General features: G+C 39.3%; 1 protein-coding gene across 1 annotated transcript in view; it reads left to right on the top strand.

Moving 5' to 3' along the window:
• LOC140237812 (uncharacterized) overlaps positions 1-24,116 on the top strand; it is a 40,818-nt gene extending 16,702 nt beyond the window's left edge. Inside the window, exons 2-7 of the mRNA XM_072317741.1 lie at positions 17,351-17,460; positions 18,675-18,924; positions 19,330-19,406; positions 20,149-20,290; positions 21,480-21,559; positions 22,306-24,116. Of these exons, the coding sequence (XP_072173842.1) occupies positions 17,351-17,460; positions 18,675-18,924; positions 19,330-19,406; positions 20,149-20,290; positions 21,480-21,559; positions 22,306-23,666 (2,020 nt within the window). The 3' untranslated portion in view covers positions 23,667-24,116. The remainder of the gene's footprint in view (positions 1-17,350; positions 17,461-18,674; positions 18,925-19,329; positions 19,407-20,148; positions 20,291-21,479; positions 21,560-22,305) is intronic.
• Positions 24,117-25,738: the final 1,622 nt, after the last annotated feature.

Genomic DNA, 25,738 nt, shown 5'->3' with positions numbered 1-25,738 from the left:
GGAAAGAATTCAATATTATAAACATATATTTCTAGTTTCTTCGTAATGTGCAAATCGAAATGAAATGAATATTAGGCCCTCTTAAGAACCTTACGTATATTTTTCTATAATGCGCACATTTCCGCATGTTAGTTTTCTATCTTTTAATCTGGGATATTTTGATCTCTCAAATAAAGTACTCCACTAAAGCGTGTTCCAGTGTGCTTTTAAACTATTTGCTGTTAAAATTGTCAGCTTTACACTGCATTTTGATTCGCTGCTCCAATTCAAGGGACACAAATTCACTGTTGCCATCACATTGAAAGAGAGAGCGAATTGGGGGCAAGTATTTCTAGATGTGAGAGCGCTAGTCCCGATTATTGATGCTCTCTTTTGTCAAAGCACCTGGTTTCCACCTGTAGTTAAGCGCATAACTTCTCGACGGTGCCGCGCATGACTTCAAAGGAGAGCAGGAGTTGTCTCTCCTTCTGTGGCACCTCCCTGCATATACATACTCGCCCAGTCTGCAAAGAGATCACATGCACAGTGTTATCCTTCTAGATTAAGCCTATAATACAAAACAATCAGCATAGCATACTGCTGACGGAATATATTGATTGGATCTTGAATCTGACGCATTAAAGTTTGGGGGCGGACGAAGAAAATGAGATAAAAAAAAGAATGACCCCAGAGTCGTTGGATTATATCATAATAATCATAATAGTAATTAATCAATCATACCACTGGTTGGTGTAGGCTTACAAATGTATCTGTAACTTTGAACATTAATCCTGCCGCAGGTAAAGCTAAAGGAAGGATGATGATGGATAAACGTTACCATCTGTGATATTACAACCCAGCTTGTTCTGTACCGTTGAAAAAAAAGGAGAAATGATCATCCCTCGAGCAGAGAACAACTTTTCTCACCTGTCGACATTCCCAGAACGAACCGCAAAACAAAGCCTGTATGGATCCACTGTCTTGACCCCTTAAAGGAGACCTCCGGATGATTTTCAGATTTTTACAATTGAACAACTATAAATTAGTTATACTGAGGACAGTTTCAGAATTTGTGATAATTGGGATGAAGAGTAAGAATATTTTCAAAATTTAGAACAAATAGCCACGAACAAGGATGATGACATGGCAGAGTCACCATAAGAATGCACGAGTTGGGGCTCAAGGAAGCAGAACAAAAGAAGAAGGCATGCATAGATTATACACAGGTGAACTCGCAAGCAAGTGGTATTTTAATGGAATTACACTGCTACATTTCTGAAATATGTGAACCTCCTATGTCATCATCCTTGTTCAGTGTAATTTGTTTAAGGTTTTTCAAAGTATTGTTTCTCTGCTCAAAAACCACAATAAATTCCACAAATCTATACGTGGAGTTGTTGATTTATGTACTACATGATGTGAAATTATGAAAATCGTCTGGAATGTCCCTTTAATCCCTTAAAGACTGTACCTGTATGCGAGAGACTAACGTAAATCCAGTATTTGTCGAAAGGTCTGAACTTTAAAGAATAATTTGAATAGATAAAAAGAATAAATTGTGTGACATATGAACGTATACATATTAGATAATAATTTATTGTAAACACACATAATAATCAGAATGCTTTGTGCGCCCTCTGTGGATGGTGTAGGACCTGAGTGGACTTTGCCTACATGTATTTGCTTGGATTGACAGATCTAGGAATTAATAGGGCGAAGACATTGTTTTGATTTGTTTTTTCCTGCATGTGATTTTTTGTTTTGTTTTACCGTGATCTCCTGACCAAATAGACAGTTGTGAAGGCATTGCTTGGCAACAATCAATTCATAGCAATGACCTGATATAGACAGTGTTTCCTACAAAATTGAAGTTCCACGCATTTACGCGGGATGTTGGTATATGTTCCTGTCGACCTTGTACAAAACCAATACAGTGCAAAGGCATGTTGACCTGTATTAATTCATATTACCCTAATCAGCAATCATGTGGCCAAAAATATCTACATAATTATATGCCATATATGTATGATAATATTTCTGCAATTTTTCATTTATATTACTTCCTTCCAGACCGCAATTCTGCTAGTTACATAATTTTTCAGTAATTGCTAAAATGCTAGCATGATTAACACAAGACACTGGAATACGCCATCCCCTAGAAGGAACATAACCTGCACTTTTCCCTGCAGTGTTTTTTGCCAACCATTTATAGTAGTATGAAAACATGGTATTCATGCTCAGTCTATAGGGGAAGGTGCATTCCTATGTCTTTTGTTAATTTTGTAAGCAGTGATTGGCTGTATGTACAGATGTATGTCACTTGCGGAATCTTAGTTAATATATATATATATATATATTTTTTTTTTTTTTTGAGGGAGTTTCCAAGTATTTATTATTTGTTGTATAGGGCCCCATTTTTCTCTCTTTCTTCTTTCTTTGAAATACAATGATGTATCCAAGTAATCTGCATAGTAGATACATCATTATCTGATAGGTAGCATGCATTTAGAGATCATTTAGCCCATATATATAGGTGATGTTGGGGGTATAGCAAATAACTTAATCAACACAAGTCAATATGCATTTGCGTTACATAGTTCCTTTAATTGGCAATAGTTTCAGCAGCATGTGTTTCTGTTCAACTCAGCAAATACGGTGTAGATAGATAGACAAACAAACAATCTTGATTCGAAGTTAACCCTTTTGCTATACATTGCCAGTTGTATACGTAAACTTGCAAGAAAATATTAATCCATTTCGTTACTTCTGTGTGAAGAAAAATTGAAATCTTCACCATGTACTTGCAAAAAAAAGAAGAAGAGAAAATAATAACGTACATTATGAATCTATTAAATATCGTAAAAACCTTATTTGCTATATATGCAGGATGTGCAAGATATGATTAAGAACACATCTCTTTTTGTTTGACTCATCGAAGAATCGCTTCATTATTATAAATTTCTGAGCAGTTGTCAGTCATCAACTCTCTGGATGCTTGGGACTATTTGAAACCCCCCCCCCCCCAAAAAAAAAAGAAAGAAAACAAAAACAAACAAACAAACGTGCGATGTTTGTCTTTTAAATGCCACCAAATTCGTTGAAATTGGCTTTGATTTTCAAGTTTCAAAGTGGTGAGTTTTGGAGGCAAGGCAAGCCGTGCTTTATATCAATGTCAGATTGACCCAGGTTTCAAATAGCTTAGGAGAATAAATTGAAAGTAAACAAAACGAGAAGATTAACAGCAAATTACTTTTTTTTTCCACCTCCAGATAACCACCTAATTCACTGGCCCTCATTTCGAGTGTCTCATGAATGGACGTTGTAATGTAACACGATTTATGATGTAATGAGTCTGATATAACTTAAAATTTGGTTTTCTGGTCAGGATCCAATGTACGAAAGCAATGAAGTTAAAGGACAAGTTCACCTTCATAAACATAAGGATTGAGAGAAAGAAGCAATATCAGTAGAACACATCAGTGAAAGTTTGAGGAAAATTGGACAATCGATGCAAAAGTTATGAATTTTTAAAATTTTTGTGTTGGAACCGCTGGATGAGGAGACTACTAAGGCTCATGATGTCATATGAGTACAACAGTATAAAGAAAATGTAAAGAAAATTCAACATATTTTCACTTTTTTCGCATAATAAAAGAGCACTTGACTTGCCTCTTTCTAAAGGCAATGGGAATAATATTACTCATAACATATGTCAGTAACGAGTCGAGGGAATGTGTACTTTTTTCAAAAGATGAAATTTTGTGAAATTATCTTTATATGTTCCTTATATTGTTGTACGCATGTGACATCATACACTGCAGTAGTCTTCTCATCCAGCGGTGACTGCACAAAAACTTCAAAAAATCATAACTTTTGAACGGATTGTTCGATTTTCCTCAAACTTCCAATGATGTGTTCTACTAATATTGCTGCATTCTCTCAATCCTTATGTTAATGAAGGTGAACTTGTCCTTTAATGGTCTAACTCTTGAGTACAAAGTACAAAATCTAATATCAGGGAAGTTCCAGTCTTCAATCTTTTGCGAACCGTTGTGTTTTGGTCCAAATTTGATAGGTGCCGTTGTGTCGATTTTCATTTTACAACGAATATTGTTGCTGGCAAAAGAGAGATATTCATTACCACGAGGAAAAGTAAAGTTACACTGTACATATATAATTATTTGCATTGTTAACAATAGTGGGTGTTTTTTTTTTCATAAACCACGTACCAATCCACTGTTTGTTTTTTTCTAAAGTTTGACAACTGGCGAGTGGAGCGATGAGTTATGACATCCTTCACTTTAGGATCTCGTAAATATTGGCTTTGTCCAAATAAGGCTGTCGGGATTGTGGTTAAACTCGCGTGCCCTTGGTCATGACTGTTCGAGTTTATACGTCATTCTCACAAAACTGGTTCTATGAACTATTTTATTTATCTCTATATATAGATGGACAATCTTTCATAGACACAGTCACTGCTACCTGCAGTTGGAAGTAAGCATTTTGTTGCCGTATTAGAAGCGGTTTGCAGCATACGTAGTATCGAGGTTTGCAATTTGACAAGAAAGGTCCAAGTCAGAATTTTTTGTATGCAGTCGACGAGACCGTTGTGACCTCAAGTAGCAGAGCAGATTAAGTGGTAAGTGTGTAACCATGGAGCTACCTTCAAACTCGAGATGAATGGGTTCTTGACTAGTTTCTGTACATGAGTCAAATCATGCGCCTCTGTCCTCGAACCTTGCATGTTTGAGCAGTCTGTGGTTTGTCTAACAACAAAAGTTACCAAAATTTGGTCATCTTATCCTCCAAAAATGCCTGTCTTTAGCACAATGTAGACAATAATCAAATTTTATGCTGGAATCACAGTTTTATTTTGCAAAAATAAGGCCGAGATAGAGTTTTCAGAAGCTAGCCTTGGTATATAATAATGAATATCATTATCATTTTATTGCTTATCATTTTATATTCGAAAACCTGGAAATATAGGAAATTTGTTATACAAATTATTTTAAAATACATGCATATATGTAAAATACTTATGTGTTACCCTACATCACAATACTACCAAAAAGTTGCCTGATGTGAATTTCGATGTTTTTTGGTTTAATTTTCCATTTGTGATAAAAAGATGGCTGCGGATAACCCAAAGTCAGCTTGACTTTAGCTGGTCTTCGTTTGGTAAACAGAAAATTCTAAGCTGTCAAATAACACAACTGAATGCAAGTGGACTTTCGGTAAAGCGTGTAAAAAATAATGGAAAGAAAGTATAGACACTCTGAAAAAGTGTGGCCTGAGGGAAAGCTTTGAAGTTAAGAATCTATAGGGGTCCTACTCACCTCAGCGGTTCTCTGTGCAATTATTGGAAGAAAGAACAGAGTATAAAAACCCATAGCAACCACCATCATGACCATGAAGCAATTATCAAACTAAACAGAAGGTATAATGCACACTTATCTAGAACATTCTTATTATGACTGATATACACTGTACTAACTTCCAACTTGCAAGAGCAGCATCTTTGTTACTGGAATTGAAAGAGAACATTGTTTAGAGAGTTTCTCGTGCTTCGAATCCGAAAAAATCTGAAAAAGGGTCTTCTTAAAAAACGGTTAAAAAGAGACGATTTCCTATACGTTTTGTTATCAAATACGTTCAAAATACATAGAACAAGAATTGCTCTCTCAGAAAAAAAAATGACTATATAGGTTGATCCATTTTCACCTGTGTTGAGTCCTCACGGAAAATCGGGTTTTAAAACTATTTGTTGGTTTTGAGATGCACGGCCAATGTAGTAGATAGTTCTAAAGACAGTACTTGTATGTGCTTTCTGTATTCACATTCTCTCCCGCTGTCCTACGTATGTCGAGCCACTCAGCCATACGGCGGAATTTTATTGATAAGATTAGAAGTCATAATGAATCTCTGTTGATGATTGTCCATCTCACAAGTTTGAGTAATAAAACCCTTTTCGTTTACTTAAAATTATTGTAATCAAACGCGGTAGTTTGAATTTCTACTTGTATCACACGTATGATAGGCAACAGGAATTGCAAAAAAACAACAACAACCCAACAACAACAACAACAACAAAGAAACACATACAAGTGGTTGTCCTGGTGGTGTTAAGACCCAGAAAATTGTTCATACACAGTTTTTAAACATAAAATCGGGAACAAAAAGAAAATCCCAAAATATGAAATAAAACAAAACAAAGACGACCGAGTAGGCCTCCTTTGGTGGACAAGTCTACTTTTTGGTCACAGTATATCGACGGCAGGATGTGAATATGATGTCATAGGTATTTGGAATTTTTGGACATTATTCGATGACCACTGAAGTGCGGTCAGTGGTGGCCATCTTCATGACCTGTAGAGGGGGAAATATCTGATGTCAACCTTTACATGCAATTACTGAGTACGGAAACAGGATTTATGCAACAATGCTGGGAAGTTCGGAAGCAGGCAACGAAAAGGCGACGGAAGCTGAAGAGTACGTGTACTGGTGACATAGACTTTAATATTGCGATCTATGAGTAATGATACTTGGAACTTCCTGTGTAAAGTAATAAATTGTGCATGCGATTTTTATATTTAGGCATGCAGTCCATCTCATCTGGCGGCGGAAATGAATCGGAAGAGCTTAAAATCAAAAGAAGGGGGGGGGGGGGGAAGTATTGCTAGATAGTATTTTGAAAATGTCTCGCCTTAACCGTAGTCAGCAATCAAATGATTTAACCATTTGCAAGGGCAGAATGCATCTTATAAATGAAAACAAAATTTTACCTGTGTGTGATTTTAATAATAATAATAATAATACATTACATTTGTAATGCGCTTAATACAATGTTTCATAAAGATTAAGAAAAAGAACATCAAAACTTTAATTAAAAGTATCCAATAGTTTATAACTCGTGTATAAATTTCTATTTTAATGATATACTCCATGAGCTCCAATAAGGAGAAGAGAAAGGGTTGCTGATAATTATATGGCGTCTAGTTAGCTTCGCCATCGTTCAGCATCGTGTGCACACACATTTCCCTTAACCTCGTAGAAATTTATTGTGACAGATGCTTCTATAAGGTGATAATCATTGAATAATTTGTAGACGTGGTTATCCACCACGTGCTCTTAGTTTACAAAAGTTAGATGTCCTGATGATGAGCTCTGCATTTGAATATCTTCCTTATTCGTGTTGACATGAGAATGCTGGCTGGAATCATTGTCTCAATAAACGTCGTGCATCTATCTTCCATCACCCATATGACATGCAGGACTCTTCCCCTCGCTGGCTTGAAATAGACGATGTTAATTAAAGTCACCGGCCTTGGATGGCCATCTATGATGTCTTGCCAAGGCAAATATTGCATCTGATTGCCACAGTAATCTGCATCCCCTTACTCCTTGTTCCTGCCTGTCTTGTCTGTAGCCAGCGAAGGAACAGACTTCTTACCTTGATACATTTTCAGCATCTCAAACTCGGCCCTAGCTGCTTTCATTGGCCTTTGTTACAGCAAGCGAAGATGTCCGTGGCCACCTGATACAGTTACAATTTTAAACAGGGAATGAGGGAGGGAGAGAGAGAGAGAGAGAGAGAGAGAGAGAGAGAGAGGGGGAGATGGTGGAGAGGGGATGTGACGATGTGAGCAGGGCTGATGAGGAATCAGTTATTAACGTGTGCCGCCAATCAAAATGGCGGCCAGGACGACGTGATTAGCCTTGTGAGCGTGATAGATGATCACGCTTTTAGTTTTACTACATCGACTAATGTTCTCTAAAATAGATCAAAATAGGACTTGATGTAGCAGCAAAAGACCTCAGAGGACAGAGGAGAGGATATGACTCTCCTCACTAAGAGCACAGTTTCATCATGAATATGATGCTTCAAGTTCCTGTTTTCTGAGAAAAAAAAAATACTAAGCAAAATGTGGTAAAGTCGTAAAGTTTGGTATGATACACAAAAAGATGTAAGTCACAACCATCGCTTTTACACTAAGTAGAGAGCTTTGGAGTGACAAAGCAACCACCACCTCTGTTAGTTTTGCATTTTAGGGTGTGTATCCACTATCACTATATAATTAATGTGAATGTTTTAAGATCCTAAATCCTTGATCCTTTATCAAAATTAATTAAGAGTTTGATCAAATTCATTTTTCTTTAAAGTCAACTTTGAAATTGCAATTAGATTCCATTTGTGATTTGATGGAGGACATTTTAAAGTTAATCCGGCAACGTGCTCTCGTTATATTTCTGTCTTCACTGGACTATGCATGAGAGAAAGGAGGAGTGACAAATAAGTGCAAACAGCAGACTCCGAAAGATCGTCAGTCTAAAGTCATACTGCGAGTTAATGGGGAAAATGGATGGTACATTTACTTTCTGTGTGTATTTTACTGGACAGTATTTCTCAAGGAAGATGGTCAATGACGTTACCTCTTAATATATAGATTTGTTCCCCTCTGCCGCGATGCGAACATTAAAAGAATACCAATATGGCAACGTGACAGTTTGTTTTTTTTTTCAACATTAATATATTCGACATACAAACCGACCTATTTCTGTGTTTGGCATGAGAGTTGCTTTTACTCATTTTTTTTTTTGTCACTTTGTTTCCATGTATTTTATGTGGGAACACGTGGTAACTGAAACCATTCTGTCAATGTGGCTCGTACTGCAGTTGTCACTCCGTAATATTCGAAGAGGCATTGCCACCTAACACTTTTCTTGTGCCGGTGTGCGCAACAGCAAAAATCTCCAACGTTTACATTTCTCCATAGAAAGATCCAACCATGTTAGTAGAAGAAGAGAATTGATGTCAAACGGGATGTTGACACACAAGTAGGTCTACATAGTCCGGACTACCGTTCTTAATGTTGAAGCTTGCTGTAGAATGTGATAATCCATACTTTGTGAAAAAAAAAAAATCTATAAAGGGATACACTTTGGACCCTCGAGTAGCGATTGCCACTACCACCTCCACTTAAAACAAACAAACCAAAAAAAAAAAAAACAACAACAAACAAAACAAAACAACCACAAAACAAAGTAAAAAAACAAAACATAAACGACGCAATACATATTGCCCAGCATATACCAGTGTATGTAAGAAAGAACGATTGCCATAAAGCCATTAGTAACGGTAATATTTCGGTACAGTGTATTGAACTATAGTGACAAGGGATGTGCTTCATGATGTGAAAGCCAAGAAGACTGTGCTGTGATTGGCTCTTCCAGCCTTCCAGATGACTTTCACACGGGTTACATTCTTCAAATGACGAACGAACCTTTACGTCACACGTCTGTGATTGTCGTTGGTATAGATATCAGTTCTCTGAGTTTCTGTATCCTGAATCCTGAATCATTCAACAGTCATGCTGATCAAGCCTTGTTGTTCCCAGCCTTCAAAACTGCGAGTTTCCTGCATGGGAAACCTACGCTGTTCATAGGGGTGGTGTACCAGCCCCCCCCCCCCCCTCACCCTCCCCCCCCCCCCCACACACACACACACGTATAGATCACGCATACATTCACAAAGTAAACATGCACATTGTGCTCAGACTCGGAGAATAAGGAACAAAAACAGATGAAGGGATGAGAGGGTAGGGAGAGAGATAGAGAAAATAGAATAGACAAACATAAAATGTTATGTGAGAAACAGGTGGAAATAACTACCGGTAGACCTATTTTTTGCGACTCTTCCGTTACCAGGTTATCACATAATTATAGGAAGCTTGATTCGAATGATTATGGTCATGCAGATATTCCAGATCAGTTTATACCACCGACTCGTGTGTCTGTGTTGAGTCTTGCAACACTGCTGTGCCTTCATTCATTTCAGTTATCTTCTTTGATATCGTAGCTGGGTATGAAGGATTGTAGAGATGGTATCATTATGTTTAATCGAGTGGCATGGCTGATACGTGTGAAGACCATGCAACATGACTCATGTGTTGCGAATGTCTATTTGCTCAGTCTTCATGGCTATACCAATCACTGGACGTAGCATCATTACTCACAAGGTGATTACCTATTGAGTCAACCTCTCAGACTTCTCTCAAGATAAAGGTTATCTTTTCACTCTGTCTTATTTCCCAGTGGCCGGGATCCTTCAGGGCAGGAATCATGAAAGTGATGAAAAGGAACGACAATACCTGAAATGCTGAAAATATCTCCTTCCTGTCTGAGCAATTCAAAATGAGAATTTATTTTATTGGAAGCAAGCAGTGATGATTGTGAATTGTATCTCCTGGGATGAGACGTATTCTTTGCAGTAAAAATCGGTGCGTCTGGATTGGCTTAGTTCTTAGGAGTGAATAAAGACAAACGTATCATTGTTACAGCGCCACCACTCTGAAAATAGAGCAAAGTGATTTGACAGAAATCATATTTCCCGTGAAAGGTTGAATACTTCACGCGTGAGGTTTTGAAAGTTTTTGAAAGACGTGGCAAAGAAATGATCTAGCAAAAGTATGTGTTATCCATGGTCGTGGTATTCATAAATGGCTAAGAGAATAAATGGAAAGAAAAACAGGTAGCATGACGTACAATATGCTAGATTATTCATCAAAAAAAAAAAAAAACCCCAAACAAACAAAACAATCAAACCGCGATGCACAGTATATATTTCCCTTTGATTGGCCTCCGTAAACGCACATGACACACATCCAAACACAACCGACGATGTCAGAATACATGAACATAAGAGCAAAAGAGATCACTACAAAATTAATGATGCTACTTTTGATACACTTCTGTGCGTAAATATTGCGTAGAAATATAATAACTCATTTTGATGAATGCTATTCATTGAGGCGAAGCGAGGTGCTTCAGCCAGCTTTCCTGGTTGAATGGAGATCGGACAGACCAGATTCCACAACGGCAGAGTACAGGCGAACTCTCCGTTGAGCTGCTGTGGTGCTGTGCATTCTGCAATACAATGATTATGTACTACCAGTATGTTTGTCTGCTTTCATGTATACTTGAGGATATGCCGTATTTCACATTGTTCATGAGACCCTTAACATAATACATTGTGTCCATATTTTTGTTTTGTCTTTTCACCGACGGAAAAGGGGACTTTGGCTCACTTTTATTGCATCGTTATAGATGGCGTTCTGATTAAAAAAAAAAAAAAAAAACACACACACGAAAGAAAAACACCGATACATTTCATTTCAGAAGTGCGTAGAATTGTGTCCGCCAAACTTCTTTGTTGTATTCTACTTGTCACTCGCTGTCAATACTATTGGGAGAGCGTACGGAAGTCGGATAATCGTGATTAAATAAAGCATGTAGTATTTGATTACAGTGATAGTGATAGGCCTGATGATGCAATTCATTTATGATAATCATTATTTCAGCTGTGATGGAAAGAATGATAAATTGATATTTTCCATTATTTCCGCCATTTTATCATTATTATTGTGGTTATGATGATGATGATAGTGACGCTTATAATGATAGTAGTAGTATTAGTAGTAGTAGTAGTAGTAGTAATAATAATAATAGTAAGAATGTATTGTTATTATTATTGTTATTACTATCATCATAATTATCATTATCACATTATTCTCAGCATCATGAGCAGCAGCAGCAACATTCTTTCCATGGCACTGTGATGAAGGAGCCATCTTACAAACCAACATACCAGTGCATCAGCAATTAGTAAACGAACGCTTTGAAGAAGTGTAGGGCGACACCATGCAGGGAAATGGACTTTTGCTTTCCACCTCATCTCTGGCATGTCTGTGGGTGACAATACTCAGTTCACTAACACTCGACCAGTGATCACATGTACTGGTATGTCTTACTCTATGATACGTGCCCATAGTGCATCTTGGTAGCCCATGATGTGATTTTTGCGACGGGATCTTTTCTGCTACAAGAACAAAGACTCCTCATCCTGTGATAGACAGTGAAATCAGACCACATTGTAGCACGAAACAAAACTGAAAGTATAGATAACCTATATATTGATGTTTTCAAGTAGACCACGTTGTCGGAAAGCAATGTTACCAGTCATCACTTATTACTGTCGTTTTCACGTAATCTGACCAGAAATAACACGAAAGCACGTTTCCTCCGAGGTTGAGTTCAAGGTGCGCAGCTTTTCCTTTCCGTCTGTCACTCTGGGACATTTTCCACGTGGAATGACTCTAACCAGCCGCTGTTTACCGCAGTACAACCACCATCTAGGTTAGAGAGGACAGTTTCATGATGACTGCCAATTTTCTTGATTGCTACTGACGGTGAGCTGGGTAGGGGGTCACTCTCCTCAGTTGGAGAAAAGTCTCGTGATGGAGCAGATGAGGAAAGATCATCACCTGTAGGTCACATCGAAGTCAAGGTGCAATAACCTCCAAGTCATGCCGTGTCGTTTTCATACCATGTTGTAGTTTCGGAAATGTATTTTATCAAGGAAACTCCTTGATTTATTCATACATTGCCAAATTTCAACCTTTTTGCTATCGTATTCCGGATTTAGGAAAATTATGTCATCAGCGTAGGCCTATACTTTGTTTACACTGAGTAAAAGTTTAGCCCGACGACAATGACCGCTTTGTAGTGAGCTGTAGGATGAAATGCTTGCACAATTCAAATTCTTAAGACAATTTTATTTCGTTGTATTTACGCCTTTCACCACAAACTTGAATTTTCAGACTGCTGCAAAATTTAAGAATTTCAAGGGCTCTGGATCATTTGCTTTTGTTTCAGATATTTATTTCTTAGTCATTGGAAATCCAACAATTTACCTTGCCACATTCAGACACTTTTCATTTCAGTCACAGTAAAGTGTATGAAGCTTCAACGCCATGCACAATCTTTGCTATTCAATCCCTGTCTCTTCTACCGGTTGAATGTCACGCCTTGGTGTAACCATGGAGCTGCTCCATGGTGTACATTCTGTCCATTAGTTACCGTACGTCTCCTGCCAGTGACATGTGGTGGTGATATAAGTTCACCCACGTCTGGTGGTGGAGGCGTGGGTTGCTCGCTCTTCCTGGAAAGGTCGATGGGAGTTCCAGGGTGAAGGCCTCGATGCTTCCCTGTGGAGCTACAGGGTTCTTCCTCTACACAAATTGATTCGGCTAGGGAGGTGGGTCCCACCTCCCTGATTCGGCCGAGTTCATAACCTGAAAGAGGTACATGGAAGAGTCAGACACTGGTAATGACATCATCAGTAATTCAGTAGGAAGGGAGGGAGAGGGGATGTGATTGAGTGGTATTAAAGAAAGAATACTCGCTCCGTCTTTTTGTTTCCATCAGAATAACTTTATTCGCATTTTCCAAGAATGGATGTTTTTTTTTTTTCCCCCATAACACGGAGTGACTACCTTTTCAATGTTAGGAAAGAAAAACTATCACAGGACAGAGCTGCCATCTCTGAAAACCCATGTCATCGTCTGGGAATTGAATTTGCTCAAGAATGTGTTTATTTGCAATAAATAAATACTTATGAATATGAATGAAAAACATTGGTTGTTGATGTCTTTGAAATCGTGCAACATCTGCCCAATCTTGGCGATATTTAGTGTTTGAAGAGTTATAATGTCTTATGAACGTATGGTGAATGTAAAATAAAAAGATGTACAGTACATGTACATTCTATCATAGCCAAGCGAAGAAGAAGAAGAAGAAAAAAGTTAAATATCGTTTTCTGACGGGCGTCGGTACCTACACACGGCCATGATGGCTGGCTGTTAATGAGCTGGCACTGTATGTACATACTAATGACGCTAATGCCTCCAGTATGTCCTTGGTTGTCGCTGGTTATTACCGCCCAAGAGTGGTGGGCTAAACACATCTCATGTGTTGTTTACAGCTCACCCAATATGCTTGCGGACATGTGAGGGGACACGGCGTGTTTTCGTCTATTCGATTATGTTAATAATTTCCTGCAGACATATGATAAAGAGTTCTGCCTCTCGATAACAGTAATAGATTTGTGTCGTGCTTGTTCGATAGCTTTCCTTAATTTTCTAAGTATAAATGTGCAGACAAAATGCGTCTCGACTGAGAACCTTCAAAGATAAATCATACCAGAAACGCACGCATGATATAATTTTGTAGTCCTAATCCAAGTTAGCACACACTCTGCTTGTCACTTATAAATATCGAAGTACTTTGAGACCGAAGAGTGTGAACCTCGAAAACACGAAGTCATGCTTCATGATTGATCTCGTTTTGCCATTATACGCTTAGGCCTACATAAAAATGAAACTCTCAACTACTCTGGCAATTAGGCACGATGTTTTTGTGTGTGTGTGTGTTGGGGGGGGGGGGGGTAGGGAATCTAGGGATGGTATAGTTGCACTTGTACTACTCAGAATACATCCTTCAGTATCGACTGAAGAGAGTTATATACGCATAGCTATGTCTCCATGGCGATCTAAGTTAATAAGTGGTTTAAAGGTACGTCCAATTCCAGGCCCGTAAAATCCCATTCAGTGATTGGTTCTGCTGATGTGCATATTGCTGTAACCAGGTGCACCAGCTTATAATAGCTAGACAGGTTATATAGATTATAGTTCTAAAGCTTTCTTGCCATATAGACTCAATACTGTAACATTTTCCAGATAACAATTGATGTGATAATTGAGGGGTTTGGGGATGTTATTGTGTCTGTGCATTAGTCAAGGTATAAGGTGCAAACAATCAGGCATTGCAGTGCTCATTTCAGCTGGTCCTATTGTTCATGACGTCACAATCTCAAGACAATTATTAATTTCACTTTATTTATCTGTTTATTTTTTTGATGGTGGATAGAGCTCATTGATGCTGGAAAACTATGATGAAATATCCACGATACATAGTTATTTTCATCAAACACTTCCAGAATTTGTTATTTGTTGATCTGTGTACATCAGCAGAATTGATATGGTATTGGATGTCAGGAGACCTTGAAAGCTGAAAGAAAATACCCAAGCTCCTCTCAAATCACAAAGACAAACTTCCAACATTAGATCATGAAGAGGTGTGAACACTGTCACCCTAAACACCAACAGATGCATGCAGTGAACAGAAGGTGCGTCCATTCACCCCTGATCTAGTCTTTTCACATCAGGTGCAGACCGAACTCTGCCCTCGTGGCGCCACTATAAGGAACACAGATCGATGAAAACAAAGCAAACTCTTCCTCACAATTTGTGAGTTGTCAGTAGGCTGTTGTGAACCGCCTGACCCCGTTCTCTGACTCATCGCTACGTTATCAGTTCGTCGTCCTCCTTTGCCTTGTTCGATCCTCTGTTGTGCTATTTATGTCCACACAGCTTTACCTGTAGCCCTTTGACAAACGTTGTCTTGCAATATCAGTGACGCCGTGGCCCTGCGTGTTCACACGGAAGCCCGTTATTGTTATCCCTATCCAAATTTTTGCCGTAACGTCATTTGGAATTAGGAATCAATAGTGTGTGTGTGAACATCTTTACATTACTGACAGCTCTTTAAGCCCCCCCCCCCCCCCACACACACACACACACAACCATCAGTTATGGCGCTACGCCGGTCATTACTTCAGTGCGCCAATTACCAGCTGCAGTGATTGTTCATATTGCTTTTTTCGAGCCTCAGGTCCCGGTGATTAAACTGGCAACACTCAGATGCAAGGTTATGCTTGAGTGTTTTCATGTTTATGTGTTTACTTGGTGTATCTCCCCTACACTGCCAATCTGGGTCCCCACACCATCTGATGGGATATAATGTCTGAAACGCAGTCTCTACTCTCTCTCTCCCTCTATCGCCATTCCGCCCTCTCTCCTTTTCCTGACGTGGATTTGACAGTTGAAACTGAAAGCCACTGGGGAGAGAACGTCGTCTGCACGTCGGGAGTCGTTCCATTGTCTTGTTTCCAGGAATCGGGAGAATTCTGATTAAGAATTTTCCTCCTCCTCTCCCAGCCCTCGAAGCTTCATCCGACGTTTTCTTTACACATAAACGAGGCACAGATATTGGCGCGCATGATGGTGCGCAGATAAAGTGAATTTAGAATATTGTGATTGAACAGGGGTCGATGTCTCATCTCCCTGTAGAAAAGACCCAGCGGGCATTACTTTTTCCTAGCTGACTACAATCATGAAAACAATCGTCGCCCTTAGTAAGTAATGTGAATACATTTTGTCATGATAATCAAAGACCTCGCCAGTTGATTTGCTTACCATGTACTTATGTTATCGCGTGGAATACGTTCAACATGTGCTGAATCTCTTGCGCCTACAAGCTGCTTATCTCGGTTTCTAGACCTCTTCCTGAAAACATGTGATAGGGATAACATTCAGCTCATCTTACATAATTCACACTACCTGATCTATGCCAAGGACAACATAATTCTAAAGCGTCATAGTAATGAGGCCATGTTGATTATGTAACTCATCCTAATCATAGTTGACCAGTGAGAACAAAATGCTACCTGGCGACCCGCCTTCCTATTTACTTTGTGAGCAGTCTTTTCTTTCCCCTTTTTTTTTTTTCGTCGAATGATAGTAGGAAGGAACAATAAAACCACGACTTGATTATAGTGAAACAGTCACACTTTAAGAAAATGACTCAGTTATGATATATGATGTAGCGATCACCATCAATGCACAAATTAATCATTCACCTCACCATGGCGCAGAGGTTGAGTGACCGACCAAGGACAGCGAGAACGATAGAAATCCGTAGGGCGTTGAAATATCGATCAATTTCATAATTAAATGTGAACGTAACGTTGCCATTATTTCGACTACTGGTACCTTTCGGTCTCACGATGAACGGCCTCCCAAGGTCTGAGGAGATCAACAACCCCCCCCCCCCCCCCCCCCCCCCGTCCGTCCTGAGTCACGTATGAACACGAGTTGTCTGAACGAGACATGATTATGATTTCATGTCATATACTGGTATTCAGGTGGTGAGGTCGTCCTACCTCCCAGCAGTTTGCTCTCGCTAAAAAAGAATAAAAAAATAAAAATGATTAAAAACCAGCTCAGCATCAGAGGACTGTAAGTGTAGCGCCCTCTCTGACTGTCGATTGGTATTTTTCAAACTTGTCTCGGAAGGCAAAATAAGTAACGTTTCGGTTACACCCTGTCTGCACTGCATAGCGGGGATGGATGAGTGTGTATGTGTGTGTGTGTGTGTGTGTGTGTGTGTGTGTACTAAAAATGAACTCAATTCTTCGCCATTTTTCGTTTCATGAGGTCGGCATGCTTGTTTCCTCTCAGGTTAGATATTTTTCATCACTCATCTCTCCCTTCCCACCCATCCCCTCCCTCGCTCGCTTATCATTCTTTCCCTCTATCGGTAATCTATCTGTTGTCAGATGCCTCCTTCATTCTTTTTTTTTTTGAATAATGATTCGTTAATCACCGTTGTATCTCTCGTTTCCTCTCGTTCACAGGGTGGCGTGTCTCGACTGGTGTGGATGTAACGGAGGATCAATCGATATCTCAAACATTAGAGACGGGTTACTATTTGGTACGCCTCCCTGCGAACCTGTCGCTGGGTTTGGTAAGTTCACCTGAATGGACGACGTACAAATAAGCCATCTGCCCCATTCTCCTCGTAGGTCATAAAGTAGCTAATGGATTGTTTATCTATTTATTTGTCTTTCTAGTGATTTTTCATGAACTTAACATATTTATTCATTCATCTATTATACGGACCTTGCCTTACATGACACCAGCGGTTCCGTTGATCCACAAACATCAGCTTTTATCGTTGGTGACTTTGTCGTTATTTTGTGAGTTGACATGGTTGAGTTGTCAGAGTATGCCAAAGTGGGCATGATCTCTCTGTGAATCAAGACATTCATGAATTTTGAGAGGCAATCTCTCATTTCGAATGTTTAAGAAGCTGGAAGCAACAGAGTGATAATTTCTCACATTTTGAGATTATGAGAGGCGGTAGGTGTGTCTAAGACACTTTACCAAGAGGCCGTGTCCCCACAAGAATTTCAAGCTTTCTTGCTTGACCTGCAAACAGGCGTGACTCAAATCTAGTTGAGATGAAACGGTAAATTGCCTATAAGATTTCAGAGATCTCCGTCCACCCATAGACTAAGCACGGCTCTAAGTGTACATTCATGTCTTATCGCCAATAATGTATTCATCTTTTCCCATTATACTAGTATACCATTACCATTTTGTGTTCTAGTGCGGTATGTGAAGTTTGTTTGTTTGTTTGTTTATTTCCATCTGAGAAGATGGCTGGATAGTCAACGTGCTTGAAATGAAATGCCACTCATGCTCGATTGATTTTGCTATTAATAAGGAGTAAAATGGAACCTACAGAATAATAGAAGTTTAATTAAAGCTTCATCAGACACAATACGGAAAATTTAGCTGTTTTCATGAAACAATGATGTAGTTTCCATTGATCCATTAATCTCCTCTATAGTGGTTCATTTGTACAGAAAATGTTATGATCCATATTTTTTCGTTTCTATTCTGTTAACCACAACTTTCTCCAATGCATAGGCTATTCAAAGTCAACAGTTCATGGATACAGAATTCATTTCTTGTCATTTGTTGTTAAAAGCCCAAAACATCGCAGACTCATTAATTTTGTCTCTATTACGGGCTAATGGCAACGCAGTTGATACTGTTTTCAACTGTTTGAAACAATAATTCAGTAAGATAGATGTATTCAATTCGAGTGAAGATAAACTTCGTTGTTTTTTTTATGTTATCGGTCTGTCCTGATTTCTTCGTTGATTCTTTCAGACTATTATAATTCCTGCGGCGATGGAGTCACCGCGGTCATAGCTCCAACGCAAATCAGAAGTTGCGAAGACAGTACGGAAAACGTCTTCCTCTTCAGAAACGAGACGGTTGGCAACGACCACGCCCTCGTCGTGTGGGAGAGTCAAAATCCTGCAGAGAAATACCCCGTCCGGGAATACTGTTTCGCCAGCTGTAACCCCAAGTGTGGCATTACGATCCCACCCACAACTCCAGTGCCTCCACCCACAACGTACGGGCTGTGTAATTTTCATTACTTTTCTTTTCAACCTGTGCATAAAGAAACCCTGCACAAATGCACAAATTGCATTTTTGGTTGCCGTTGCAATATCTTTAATTTTGTCCTCGCTGAAGCTCGATTTTTATTTTATTTTTTTTTTTTGGGGGGGGGGGGGATGTGTGTTAGCTGGGTATTGATAGGGCGATTGGATTCAACATGTTTGTGTCTAATCTGTATTCGATGATTCTCATTCTTTAATTTTCTTATAGCCCTTGTATTATGTATGTATGTGTGTATGTATGTACAATGTATCTTGACACGACTGTTAACTCATTCTCTCCATCTGTGTACAGATGGATATTGTTATAATTCTGCTGATTGACCAAGTCACTGATTTTTTTTTTCTTTTCCCTGCAGAACCAAAATGAATACTCGTGCAATAGACGAAATCATCCCGAGGTTTTCACCCGATCCTGTCACTACCGAACCCGGAAGTATGTTTGAGTCTGGTTGTTTGTCGAGTTTCTTTCAGCTTTGCTTTAATTACGCGCAGCCCTGCAGGAAATTATAAATTCATCAAACTACAGTTTTGCCTTACGTTTATGGTGCGCGTAGAAGCTGTACAAGTACTAAGTATAAACAATTCAAAATAGTTCAAAAACAGAAGTGGAAATATCGGCTATTGAAGTATTGGTGCTTGCTGTCGATAACAAACAGTATCTAATCTTGTTGATTAAAACTTGAAGTTCCTTCTGGTTTACGTATAATGAAGTCTGTACTTAATGAAGATTCGAGGCATGACATCATTCTGATGCAATGTTGGTTTTTGTCCGTTAATATTCAAGCACAATGCGTTGTCTTACCACATGCAATCAAAATATTAGATTCAATTTTCTTCCCCTTCCCTCCCCCGTCCCCTAGTTAATTTTCTCTCTACCTCTTTTCGTTTGTTTTTCTACATATACATGTAGGTTAAAGCCCATTTTTTTCGAGTGACAACTTGTCATTAAGTATCGAAAATTGCAGAATACATTAAACATTAACCAATATAGGACGTGCTGATCGTGATGTTCTCAATATGTCTTGGAGGAATAGTAATTTTTTGTTTGTTTGAAACATGTACATCTATTCTTTCCAGGTCTCTAAATACTATTATGTTGCTGTCTTTCGTCAATGCTGTGCTAATAAGTCCACACTACACAGCGATTTAAACGTCCCTGTCTTTGTTTCTATTAGATGGAGCTGCGCTGTCAAAAAACGATGCGAGACTTGTGGGTATTATCGTTGGGGCATTTCTTGCCGGTGTCTTTATCTGCGTCATCATTGTTCTCTTCTGTTATAACAAGAGAAAGCATCGCAGGCCCAAGCTCCCGCCAAGGTGAGTCCTAGAACGTTTGTGCTATAAGAATTATGTCAAAATTTAAGGATGTCTCCCTTTTTTTTTGTGCTGCAGCCTCGTAACGGACGATTTTATTCACCTGTTCCCTTCACTTGAGTTTCTTAGGCAGGAATCTACTTAGTACTCGTCAGTACGTTGTTGCTAGGTAGGACAGGCCTTCGGCAAGCTTTGTTGTTGTGATGGCAATCTGTTGTGAATGAAATATGCATAGAAGTTGAATGTATTGAGACATGATATACATGTAGTTACTGTTACTTCTAGAAATCTCATCCCAAACAACTTTGGAAGACATTAATCGTTTCTACTTTTTTTTTAACTCGATTGACTGGCAATTACATCATCAATATCAGGGATGTCACAGTATCAAACTCCAGCCTGAATCCGTGAACTAGTCTGTCTGTTTTCTGGAATGAATCCTGATAACACCTTTACAGTTCCGTTTCCTCTAACCCTACGTTGAACCCAACAAGGAACTTCGATGGAGGGGAAGTGATATTAAAGCTATTGACCTCTTACTGAGTGACATCAACAGAAAGGGATAGGAGCGTGTTTTTCTGTTCGTTCATACAGAACTCTCGATTAGACGAGTGTATGTTCCCGACGAAATACCACCAAATTAAAGTTATACTCCGAATATTATGTGAATTCAGTGAATGCAGATGAAAATAAGGAAATATCAGTTCAAGGAAATGTGGACCAGCCGTTGTAAATTTGTAAGTTTTGTTTAATTTGTTTACCGTCATCGTTGGATGGAAAGACTACAAAACGTGCCGACACGATCTTACAGCAGTATAAAGAAAATGTAGAAAGAATTCCATATATTACAGTTGTTGTTTTTTTCTTTTAGAATTACGCATTCCCCTTACCTGTCACTGATATCTGTTAAGCAGTTCCGCAACTATGACATCATCTACGAACTGCTGTAAATTTCTTATCCGGTGATTATTACACTATATACTTCCCAGGAACTTAAAAACTTCATGGCTTTGTATAAAGGATTGCCCAATTTCCCCAAACTTCGACATTCTCCTGATGTCTCCAGTTAGTTAATCATTGATACATGTGTGTACAGCTGTAGACCTGTATACCTACTGTGCTTCTGTTCCTTTTCAGATATGTATAGTGAGTTTGTTTAATTTTTCTCCTATATTCATTCATTACGCAACAGACGGCCAGTCAACAATGGTCAAATCCGTGACAACCGAGATTACGCAACTATCGAAGAAATACAGATGACGTCTACAAGGTGTAAGTATACACAGAGATGCATGTCGGCGCTTCTTTTAAGAGTGTTTTTTTTTTTTCATTTCACGTGAAAAAAAGAAGAAAATAATATCATTGTGATATAGTCGACTTCGTTGACATTAGTCGAACCTGGTCAAGTCTTTGAGATTATTTGTGTGTTCTTACCTGTTTTTGTATTCCTAGATGTAATTTGATGTTATTTTGGGAATCAGAATATCAAATATCTCCGAACGCTGATAATCTTTGTATAGAAATACAGCAAAATAGGAGAGAGAGTAAATGCCTTCGCGTACAGGTGCTCCGAATTTGCTTTACACAAGGTGAATTTTGATTAAGTCTGGAAACGCTCACAATTGTGTATTGCCGGATTAAATTGGAGAAACCGAGTTCATCAAGTTTATCCCCTTGACTGCACAGTATTAGTCTTTCCTGGCCCAACCATTAGCTCATCGCTTCGGCTGTGATTGACTCTGTGCAGAACACATCGCACTTGTAGAAAAAAGACCTGTCGTACAATAAGCGCCAAGACGCAGTCAGACTAAAAAGCAAAACAAACAAAATGAAGATGATACTAATGATTCTGATGATGATGAGGAGAGTAATAATAATGATAATAATAATAGTAATAATAATAATAAAACTGATAATAGAGAATTCGTAGAGAAACAGGTGATGAGTGATCTTTCATGAATCACATAAAAAAAACCTGCACACGATGTTATTCTTTCTATGTCCCCCTTTCTGTATAGCATCACCTCGACGCATCGGTGGAGCCTTCCCCAATCTTCTGTACAGAAGCGAGAGTCTATCAGCCATGCAGTCGATGAGCAGGAGTAGATCCTCTGACATCGATGATCTCGGTGATGCACCGCAGCCTCCTGTGCGACAACTTAGTCTTCTCCCAGGCGTCAACCCCGCCCTCGCCGATGACCAAGACGGTCAAACAGCCTCTCTCGATGTCTATGGCTACACCAAATATCAGCCCGATGCTGAAGCAGAGTCGCTGCCCTACATGCACCTAAAGGTGACCTCTACCAAGTCTGATCCAGCCCCCAACGACCGTAGGCCAGTTAGACCCCACAGATACCGGAGTAACACTACAGACACGCACGCTAGTGCCGCTGATGTGGATAGAATGTTGGCCAGACTTAGGGCTAGAGAAGCTGTGAGAGGCGGAGCCAATCGGCGATTCGTACCCAACCAATCAGGAACTGGTAGACGATCTACGGTGGAGGAAGAATACAATCGGCTAGCCAGGAGTGGCCATAAAGCCGTCCCTCGGTCTAAAAAGAGTGGATCAGGTGCCTTTACTCCCATACCAGTTCACGGTCTCTATCATTCCCGCAACCGAAAATCTCAAGAGAGCATGCGCAAGTGGAAGTCTCTGCCCGATATGACAGGTGGGGGATCTACCGGTTCGATGACGGACCCCATTGTCATCGATGACGGCACCCCTATTTATCAGCTCTTGGAATCGAGTCGGGCAAGTTCTGTTAATGAGAGAGAAACATATAATAACCCTGGATTAGTTAACTCAACAAATCAGCCCAACAGACAAGGGATGGCAAAACCACAGGACTCCTCGGCCACAGACGGCCGAAACGTAGGAACAAACTCATCGCCATCGACTTTGAGTAACGGCTTGAGAGACAGATACGACCCTGTGTACGAGTCTGGTGCTCATAAACAGGAAAGCTGTTCTCCTGAAAGCGTTTATCAACCTCTTGCACTGCCTGATGTTGGCCAGGACGAGGACGACTTCGATGATGGAGCTTACCAAGGATCACAGGAGTGGTTGGACAGTGAGGCGTATCTTAGTCCAAAAACCACCAATTCACCTGGTAATGGACAAAGCATACACAATAGCATAGGCAGACCTCAGTCTCCTGCTGCTCACACGTCTAATAACCACCACTCAGACCGACCAGAGTCCCCTGCACATCAATCCTATATTTACGAAAGTGACAACAACAATCTCTCTACCAAAACGAAGGAAAAATATGTCGATGGCAATACGTACACAGCTCTGAAGATGAGGCCTAACGACCATGTGGTCAGCATCGATGATGACGAGATGGAGAATGGAGAGTATATGTCATATAATAATTAACACGACATCGGACCCGACGTCAACACAATGTCATAAAAATATGAGCAGACAAAGAACTGATTATTCATGCACTGTAGGACACCACAAGTTACGTTCATCTCAATCTCGTTGCAGTTGTGTGAAGTGCCGCCGTCCAAAATGAGTTGGGCACATGCGTAATGAAATGAATGAAATCGCTGCGTCTGGACAGAATTCATTTCATGTCATTTCATGAAAAGAAAATGTCATTTTGTGCGGCGAAAAAAGTCTTGTCTGACTCTCAACTACGATGTGAACATGCTACCAGCGGTACTTTGTACAATTCATGTATATATATTAATTTATTGCCGTTTAATTGGACTGCATCACCTATTCATTGTTCGAACTCTCAGCAACTTTTGGAAAGATACTGGGTTCGTAATTTTTGTCATCCAGATGTGTGCACAATAATGTTTGCACAATTTCTTCTCGATACAGTAAATGTCCTTTTGGTACATATATTATGTAGAATATGATTATTCTACTTATGATGTGGAAATTGATAAGTGTGCGAGTTTGGCCGCCCTTTTCCACGGGAAGGAAAAGACACAGGTAGTTGATTGTATTCCTGCGCGTGTTGCACATTACTGCCACGTATGTTTCCCTTCTTCCGTTCTATTTGTCACCGCCGTGCACAAGTAAAAGTAGCAGCAACTGTTAGGTTTCTCTAACAATACTAATTCTGATTCATACTGTTAGTTGCTGAAATATGTACAAAGTCTATATGAATGTTCTGACATTCAATAAAATTATTATATCAAGTAACAGGTTTGCACTGTATTTGTAACCTTACGATCCATAAGCTCAAATCTTTGTAGCTGGAAAAAAGAATGGTCCGGGTAGAGCTTTAATTTTAATAACTATTTCAGCCATATAACCGGGAAGGGGGGGGGGGGTGGGGGGGGGGGGGGGGCTTCAGTAGGCCTGTATGCAATGGTTCATTTATGCACTGACATAGCAATGCACTTAACTCACGTTGATATTGTTATTTCAAAGCCCCCCCCCCCCCCCCCCCTGTTATGGCCGACATAAGTCACAGTGTTTCACAACTAAATTAGTCTATAAACTAAATGCCAATGAAAGTGTAACGGAAATAAGAATAGTGTTTTCACAATTAGTATGTGCATTTACAATTATGTTCACGTATCTGATGAAATTAGCATTTTGCAATAATTGTAACCTTTAGTAATACAGAGCATCATGGTGTGAACGATAGATTCTTAAAGAAAGTTGAAATCCTTCTTCGTGTAGTTATCCTGGGATGTTGTGTCATCCTCTCGATGTCCGTCTCAACCTAGATGGATAAACAATGTGGTGCATGGCAATGCAGAAATAATAATGGTGGCAGGTTTCTGTTGGAGAGCAGTACCGGCACTCAGAGGCTACCATACCCTGATATGAAAGCATCATGATTATTATCTTCTTCATTGTTATGATTATGATTATGATTATTATTATTATGATGATGATGATTATTATTATTATTATTGTTATTGCTATTATTATATTGGTATGTATGCGTCTGCGGGTCGCGCGGTAGTCTATATGTTTGTGACACGCTGATTAAATTGCCAGACTTTGCCATATGTGTATATAAAAGCGTCTGTTAAGAATGAGAAGGGCGTTAAGTGGTCTTGAACACTTATAGGTTTAGTGGCAGCTTAACGCCCTTATCATTCTCAACAGACGAAAGATGCTTGACGACATTAAATGTCATGTGTTTGTTTCTAATTACAGATGAAAGTATTGTTATGTAACAAGTGACAGTCAAAGTAATAATTGCCTCGTTCACACACGCTTCTAAACACGTGACTTGAAACAGTGCAAACCGAGAACAATTTAAAACTTCGATGTTCCTCAAATGAACCAAGAGAAGATAATGAGAAAATGTAATTTTCCATGAAATTCAAAAGTAATTATAATTATCGTCAATACCAAAGGTAAATGAAACCCCCATCGATCATAAAGAACTTATGGGTAATTGAATGTAACTGGTTGTGGTGGATGCATTAATTCAAACAGTTTCCATTGTTTATTGCAACGTTTAGATAACC

The sequence above is a fragment of the Diadema setosum genome, chromosome 14, assembly GCF_964275005.1.
Source record: "Diadema setosum chromosome 14, eeDiaSeto1, whole genome shotgun sequence".
Classification (NCBI taxonomy): Eukaryota; Metazoa; Echinodermata; class Echinoidea; order Diadematoida; family Diadematidae; genus Diadema; species Diadema setosum.
Note: the sequence above shows the minus strand (reverse complement) of the source record. Positions and strands in the feature narration are given on the sequence as shown.